This window comes from Myotis davidii, unplaced genomic scaffold, assembly GCF_000327345.1.
Source record: "Myotis davidii unplaced genomic scaffold, ASM32734v1 scaffold109, whole genome shotgun sequence".
Classification (NCBI taxonomy): Eukaryota; Metazoa; Chordata; class Mammalia; order Chiroptera; family Vespertilionidae; genus Myotis; species Myotis davidii.
In genome coordinates, this window is record NW_006300368.1 from 1,004,316 (window position 1) to 1,012,394 (window position 8,079).

At 50.0% G+C, this 8,079-nt stretch overlaps 2 protein-coding genes across 3 annotated transcripts in view; one reads left to right on the forward strand and one right to left on the reverse strand.

Annotated features, from left to right (window-relative positions):
* The first annotated feature begins 3,507 nt into the window (after nt 1-3,507).
* HIGD1B (HIG1 hypoxia inducible domain family member 1B) lies at nt 3,508-6,876 on the forward strand. Of its 2 annotated transcripts, none has more exons than XM_006776877.2 (4): nt 3,508-4,345; nt 5,078-5,227; nt 5,812-5,946; nt 6,521-6,876. In XM_006776877.2, the coding sequence occupies exons 2-4, from the start codon at nt 5,128-5,130 to the stop codon at nt 6,583-6,585; spliced, it is 300 nt and encodes a 99-aa protein (XP_006776940.1). In that variant the 5' UTR covers nt 3,508-4,345; nt 5,078-5,127; the 3' UTR covers nt 6,586-6,876. The 2 variants fall into 2 exon arrangements, with proteins under 2 accessions (XP_006776940.1, XP_006776941.1); XM_006776878.2 differs by lacking the exon at nt 3,508-4,345 and adding an exon at nt 4,746-4,991.
* Nucleotides 6,877-7,347: 471 nt separating this feature from the next.
* The window catches only part of EFTUD2 (elongation factor Tu GTP binding domain containing 2), a 34,772-nt gene continuing 34,040 nt past the window's right edge, over nt 7,348-8,079 (reverse strand). The window contains exon 27 of the mRNA XM_006776911.2: nt 7,348-7,805. Within this exon, the coding sequence (XP_006776974.1) occupies nt 7,710-7,805 (96 nt within the window). The 3' untranslated portion in view covers nt 7,348-7,709. The remainder of the gene's footprint in view (nt 7,806-8,079) is intronic.

The following is an 8,079-nucleotide window of genomic DNA, read 5'->3' on the forward strand; positions in this document are numbered from 1 at the left end:
AGGATTGAGTATGTAAAGCAGTGATTCTCAACCTTGGCTGCACGTTAGAATCACCTGGGAATCTTTTTAAAATCCTGATTTCCGGGCCTTGTCCTTCGGAAATTCTGTTTCTTTGTTATGGGGTTAAATTCTGTTTCTTTCTTATGGGATGGGGCCACAACATTAGTAACAAAGAAACAGAATTTCCGGAGGATGGGGCCCAGAAATCAGGATTTTAAAAAGATTCCCAGGTGATTCTAACGTGCAGCCAAGGTTGAGAACCACTGTTGTAGGCTTTCAAGACAGTAGTGTTAGGGTCTCGGAAAGAGGTACTCATGAAGCCAAAGGGGGGTAGAGAATTATAAATTTCTTAGGTCATCTGGAAAACCTAAAATGATGCCAGCACCCAGGAACAGGGAGTCAGATTTTAAAGGACTCTGGGCGAGCCCTGGTCGGTTTAGCTCAGTGGATAGAGCGTCAGCTAAGGGCATGTACCTCCGTTGGAGGCTCCTCTCTGGGCGTGGGCCCTTGACAGAGCTCCTGCAGGAAGCAATCAATCAATGTGTTTCTCTCACATCAATGTTTCTCTCGGTCTTTCCCTCTCTCTCCCACACTCTCTAAATCAATGGAATAATATCCTCGGGTGAGGATTAAAAAGAATAATAATTTTAAAAAAAATAAAGGTCTCTAGGCGGGCTTTTTAGGCGGGGAATTCTCTGGGTGGTCCGGATCCTGGGCAAGTCCCAAAGGGGAAGTTATCGGCCTTGCCCTGGCGGGTTTGGCTCAGTGGTTAAAGTGTCGACCTGCGGACCAAAGGGTCGTGGGTTTGATTCCCAGCCAAGGGCACATACTTCAGTTGCAGGTTCCGACTGGTCCAGGTGTGAGCAGGAGGCAACCAATCAAAGTGTCTCTCTCACATTGACTTCTCTCTCTCTTTCTCTTTCCCCTTCTCTTCTCACCCTCTCCACACTCTCTAAAAAATCAAGGGAAAAGATATGCTTCCGTGAGGATTAAAAAAATAATAATAAATAATTTTTTTTAAAAAGAAAGTTACTGGTTTTAGCACATGGAATGTGGTCTGAGTGAAAGGGAATGTCAGCTGAGAAATGATCTAAAGGTCAGTTTCCCAGGGGAGGGGCATCGATTCAATTACTTGATCAGACCTAACAAGTAGATCCTTCCCATCGTGTGCTTGAGAGGAAGCTGGGTCTGTGGGTATTCAAAAGCATCCAACACAAGGACCTTCGCCAAACAGTTCACATCTCTGCATCCATTTGTCATCTGAGAGTGGTCTCTACTGGTGTCTTTTGCAGCTCAGAACCGTTCCTTCACAAGACATGATTCTGTAACATCAGCATCCCCTCAGTCTGATTCAGCCTTCTAATCACCATTATCCACACCCTCTTAGAATTTCTTCAAATATGTGAGCGGTCTCCCCGGAGAGGTAGGATTTGAGAAAGCTCCCTGTTGGCCACCGGAAGCCCGGCCTGCCCCGCGATAGTGGGCACCAAAAATATTTTCCTGGCCCCAGGCCTGTGGCTCTTGGGACTGTCCTTGGACAATTGCTGCAAGGCCCTTGGAACTCAGTGCCTGTGTTTGGAAGGAGGTGCTGCCCTCCCCACCTCAAGCACTTTTAGAGGCTGCCTCAGCCTCGCTACATATCTGGAAGCTTCCACCGCCCCTGCCTGTTCCCACTCTCTGCCGTTGTAGTCCTCGAGACACTCGTATATAGCCTGTTTTCTCCCTTGCGACCCCCCTTCAGCCTAGGTTCTTTCCATTCCAACCCCAACTTGGAGCACCCTCTGTTCCTTGTCCAATTCATTCTTTGTCATCCCCCACTCACAGCGCTCTGTAGCTCAAGAGCTCAAGGCAAAAGCTGCACATCCTCCCTTCCCCTGTCTAGTCACTTAACTCCCCTGAGCTATATATAGCTCAGCTGTGCCTTAGATTGTGTGGAGCTTCAAGTCCTAGTCTCCCCTTTTCCTCCCCCAACAGAATAGGGAGCCTGAAGCTTACAGGCAGGGTGGGGGAGCCCAGCAAGAGGAGGCAGGGAGGAGTTGGAGAGGGACAGGAAAGGGTGTGCTGCATTGTGGACCATCCAGAACATGTGCCCTTCCCATCTGTTATCAGGGACTTGCCACTTCTCTCCCAGCCTGCTAGCCATTCCCTGCCACTTTCTCCTTCTAGAGAAGGAGGAGCAGGCAGTGTGCGGGGGGATTTCTAACAATCATCTTATTTAACCCTTACGATGATCCTATGGGTACCTACTATGTCCATTTACAGATGATATAGACTCACAGAAATTGAGTGGCAGAAGGCCAAGTATTTAGAGGGTGGTTGGTCAAGCAGTTAACTGACCCCACATCTAACTCCGGCCTACACTCTGGATCCCCTAAGTCTGTCAGCATCATTCATTTAAAACCTTGTAAAATAGAATTTCTATCCGTGTAACCTACTCTGGAAGGAAGAAGTTTACTAAGCAAATTACTGATGTAGAAATGCTGAAACCAAAATAATTATTAAAGACTTGGAATATTAACAAAAATGTTATCATAATTTTATCTTATCTGTGTACTAAAGCAGGATGCTCCAGAAATTTGTTCCTTAAAGATTTCTGAGTGTTCTCAGAAACTTTTGAAAATAAATTTTTTCTTCTATTTTGGGACTTCCTCTCCACTTTACAGTCATTCTCCTCTTCGTCCAGAGTAGTGAGATTTGATTTTAGGAATGGTGAGAAGTCTGGATCTTTTTCTCACTGTGATCTTGGGCAAGACATTTAACCCAAGCCTCAGTTTGTTCATCTGTGAAATGGGGAGAATAATAGTAATAGTACTTTCTTCATAGTTATTGTAAGGATTAAGTAAAACAATCTACTTAATGCCATTAGCACACTTTTTGGTTCCTAGGTGCTCAGTAAATCATAGCAACTATTATTATTTTCTCAGTTCTGGGCTGGGATGCTATGGAGCATCAAACATGATCTCAACAGGGAGTTGAACTTCACTCTCTAGAGCTTAGTCCCTGTTCTCTAAAGGGCTAGGAGTTGATCTTGACTCTTGCCATCTCATCCAGACATTTCCGCCCACCCTCCCCACCTCTGGACAGGATCCTCCTCCTCTTGAGAATTCAGGGCACTGTTGGGATCAGGAAAGGCAGCATGGAAGAGTGTGTGAATGACTGGGAGGAGAGTTCCCATGGACGCTGGGGATATGTGAAAGGCCCAGGGGAGTTGCTGTGACCCTGGGTCTCTTCCTAGAGCAGTGAGTGCTGGGGAGAGAGAGAGAGAGACATCAGCTGCTGGACAAATTTCCAGTGCAGAAAAGCCCCGTTAGGACAGACACATTGGGGCTGAGAGTAACCTAGGGAAGGAACAAAGGCTTGGGATGAAGGGGGGCTCTCTAGAGTGTATTCCACATTTTCTCCCTCTGGGTAGCCGTAAGGTACTAGGTACTTTCCTTTTCCTAATCAAGGCTGGATGATCAATGAGCAATCCTAAGCTTCAGTATCAACCTGGTGAGGTTTTCAGCTTGGCCAGCCTACTGGAAAGCAGAGTAACTGTCCAGGGATACCCACTGGACAACAATAGGAGTACACATTTTGGAGCCAGCCAGACCTGGGTTCAGATCTCAGCACTGCCATTTCCTAGCTGTGTACCCTTGGACAAACCATTTAGCCTTGGAGAAGCTCAATTCCCTGGTCTGTAAACAAACTGCTACTTACCATATAGTAGAGAGGTTTGAAACATAAATACCAAAACAGAGTAGGCACCAATGCTGGTAATTGTCATTTCTGTAAACCCCGAGGCAGTATAAAGAGCTCTGGAGATGTGAGCGAAGTCCCAGTTGCTTCAAACTCCTGAACAAATCTCCTTGGTCCAGGAAGCATCCTTGAAGGTATTGACACCAAGACCAGACAGCCTGCCTCCCACAATTGGAGCATTAAATTTACATCTCACATTGCTCATAAGAATATTTGAGGCCGTATAGCTCAAGGAAGAACCCAGGAGCTCTCCCCGTCTTTGCTTCTCTATTTCCATCTCTGTTCTCCATATCAAGTCCATCTCTGATCCGGCCACTTATTTCCATGAGAATTAAAATATTAAACCTGGCTAAGGGCCCTGTTCCATTTGGTCTTTCATTCCTCTCCGGTGCCTGGAGTCCATCCTGAAGCTCAGCAGATGGGGGGTTAAGACCGCTGCCCTGTCCTATCTCCTCCCCTCTCCATTCCTGACTTCAAAGTCTCCATAAAGCCCGCTGTTGCTTCCCTGACCCCGTCGTGGCAGCTTCATCATCGGCTCTTGGCCAGTTCAAAACGGACGCTGAGCCCTGGCCCGGCTGCTCAGTCCACGTCCAGGCCACCTCCTGCGGTAAGCACCAGCATGCCGAGGACCTATCGGCCCAAGGTTGTTGCTCCTCGGGGAGAGGAGGGACAGCCACGCATCGAAGTTGCCTCAAGCAGGGAGTTTGTTTCATGATCAGACTTAGAAAGCAGCCCACAGGCAGAACCCCTGGTGTAAGGACCAGGATGCTGGGACTCCATCGAAGTTGTGATCAGAGCCGACATTTACAGGGGTTAGAAAGTAGGACAAGGTCACCGCCCAGGACGGAGGTGTCTGGAACGTAAGCTAAAGTATACACAAATCCAGTCCATGGTTTTACTCTCCGGCTCTGGTGGCTGGGTAACCATGGCTAACTGGATGGCCCTGTTTCCCTGGGGCCGGATCCTGCTCTGTGGATCCCTCAGGAGTAACTGTCACAAACTCAAGACCAGGGGAGGAGGGGGGGGTCCCAAGGCTCAAGGCCTTTTCGTCCCACCCTCATCTGTGGATTTTTCCAGCTGCTTTTCTTGGCCCAAGGATGATACCCACAGGGATGCCGATGGGGGAAGGGGAAGCAGAGAAAACGGTGAAGTCAGAACGCGCTGGGGACGAGAGAAATTAAGCTGGAGAAATGGCGCTAGTGGTCCAGCCATCTGAAGCAGGACATCTTTTTAAGTAGTGGCTGTAGGGAATGGTGAGGAGGTCTCAGCAGGCAACTTTCTCCTTTCCACCCGAAACTGAGGAGCACTGGAGTCCTGATTGTGGGGTGCTTCCTTCTAGGGCTGGGCTGAAGCCTAGGAACCCTGCTGCCAACATCTGGGGGCAGGACCATGTCCGCCAACAAAGGCTGGTGGGTGCCACCCGAAGGGGAAGACAGCGTGTCTGAGAAGTTCCTGAGGAAGACCAGGGAGTCTCCACTGGTGCCTATAGGTGAGTGGGGAAAGGAGGGGATGGGGGGCCTTCTCTTAGAGAACCTCTCTCCCAGTCCTTTCAAAGAACAAAGCAGAGAACTCCACTGGTCCTACCCACTGAACAATCAACAGCTAGAAGAGTGAACCAGTAGCAGAGGGGCCAGAAGATAAAGGGACACCGCCTTACAATGAAACGAGGGAGTCTGGCTGGGGGGAGGTGGCGGCCAACTGAGGGCACGGGATATAGCGAAACACCAGTCAGGAGGGGAAGGAGCGGTTTGGGGTCCCCTAGGGCTTCCTTCCTCTAGGCCTTGGGAAAGTAGGAAAACAGCTGTAACAGATGTGGGAGCCAAGGTGGTTGGAGAAGGGCCTAATGGGGGTAGGGGAGTCCTGATGATGGGCTATTTGTATGTGGGGGAAGGGACTCATTGGAGGGGGGCAGCTACTTTGAAAATGCCATCCAGAGGAAACCTCAGTCATCTAATAACCCTCCCACCCCGACCAGTGCAGCTTCTCATCCAGATGCCCAGTCTTCCTAGTGTCTCTCATCAAGAGTGATGTGCTGGGTAGATGAGGTCCAGAGATCATGTTATCTGACTACAGGCTTAGGAGGCTGCCTAGTGGTGGCAGCCTACAGGATTTACCGGCTGAAGGCTCGCGGTTCCACCAAGATGTCCATACACCTGATTCATACCCGAGTGGCAGCGCAGGCCTGTGCTGTGGGTGCCATCATGCTAGGTGAGTGGCGTCACAGAATGAGAGCTGGGAGTTCTGACAGTTAAGGGACCATGATCTCAGGCCCTATTCCCAATACAAGGCTCCGTATCAAGTCCTTGGTGAAGCCCCCACACCGAGACATTGCCAGGGCTCCGTTTCATCTCCGGTCCCAGGCCTGTGGGGACAATGTGGTCTGCTTCATGGCAGTTTGTCCAGAGGTGAGAAAAACCATGCACCCAGAGGCTGAATGTCTCTTCCTCTTTGGATTAAAAGGCAGACAGCTACTTACTGGCTGTATGACAAGGGACAAATCCCTTTCACTGATCCCTGGTTTCCCCATGTGTAATGTGATAACCACCTCTGGCCGAATCACAGGTTGCCTTGAGGTTTCTTAGATAGAAATGCACTTACAATGCTTTGCAAATTGTCAAAAGGGTTGTTTCCCAGGCTGTGTGGTCAGGTGCTTGTAGCAGCTGCTGAGCCCGAGGGCAGAAAGCTGGACTCTCAAGGGATGGGCTGGAGCCAGACCCCGGGGGCATCAGAGGCTGGGTGAAGCTTTCGCTGCTAAGGGGTATTTTCTTTCTCCCTCACACAGGTGCTGTGTACACAATGTACAGAGACTATATCAAGAGAGCAACACAGGATGCGGGGGAGAAGTAGGTTTCTACAGCCAAGGGCAGTCAGACCCTCTCACAGCAATCCCTGGTATGTTCCTAATAAAGGAATTGTGCAGAAAATTGACAGTCTCTTCTTCACCTGGGATAGGAGATGAAGGGATTGGCAGTGGCTGGTGGGGGAGCTTAGAGCAAAGGGTTGGAGATCAGAGTTGTGGCTCTGAACTTCAGGGCAACAGAAACTCTCAGTGGGGCAGACAGAGAGGTGCAGCAGACCTCCGATCCCAGAAACCCAACAATTCCCAAGCCAGCTCAGGCCCACCTGGAAAAGCATGGTAGACAGGACGCCAGGAATGGAGTCGGGGCATAAGTCGCCTCCATGCTCATGGGAACACTGGATTAAAAGGCTGCTTCCCTGCCTTGACCAGTTTGGCTCAATGGATAGAGCGTTGGGCCGTGGACTGAAAGGTCCTGGGTTTGATTCCGGTGGAGGGCATGTTTCTTGGTTTCAGGCTCGATCCCCAGGTGGGAGTGCAGGAGGCAGCTGATCGATGTTTCTCTCTCATCGATGTTTCTAACTCTCTATCCCTCTCCCTTCCTCTCTGTAAAAAAAGTCAATAAAAATATATTTAAAATAAATAAATAAAAGGCTGCTTCCCTGGAGACCCAGGCAGGAAGAAGGCTGCAGCTGGAAGCAGAGGCAGTGAAACCTCATGGGAGACGACATAGATTTAGAACCCAAGGGCCAGGACTGGACTGTGCTGGAGGAGAGGGGGTGGAGGGTTGAATGAAAGCAATAGAGAAAGGCAGAGGTCAGAATATTCTATTCACTTATAAACCATGTCTAAGGTCAGACTTGTAAAAAAAAATTCCATGTAAATTCTGAGGACAGGGCCTCCTGGGGTTAAACACTTTCATCCCCTCCTCCTTCCCTGAGCCAGACTCCTCTCTGTTCCCTGGGAAGAGAGCCAGGCACAGGCCACAGAAGGAACCAGGAGGCCGAATGGGCCTCCCTCCCTGGGCTCTGGGTTAGAGGCTCTTGGGTTGTTCAAGACGGCACAGCAGCTCTCAGACACTCTGACAACATGGAGTCCAAGTCACAGGAGGTCCCAGCTTCCAGTCCAGGGTGCAGCCCACTGCAGGGAGCAGGAGCTGCTAGGCGCCCTGGCATCACATGGGGTAATTGAGTACCACATCCTGCTTGGCGAGCTCCAGCAACATAGGATCATCGAAGAACTTGCTGATGCTCACGTCTTCACTCAGGCCCTGCAGAGGGTGGGGGCAAATCAAAGAATGAGTCCTGTGTGGTGTCTGAATGAGGTGGGGGCCATCGGAGACCCGTGGTTGAGTAGGAAGCTGGTGTGGGGGGGGATGGACGGACTGTGAGCCAGGCTGTTTCAGGAGCCCTGCCTTTAGGGCTTTGTCACTGGAGAGCAGGTCTGACTGCCTGAGGCCTGTACAGATTGCATCTCTACGTTGTACAGTAAATCGCTTAGTCTGTGGGAGATCGGTCCAAGAGTAAGAAATGAAGAGAGATAAA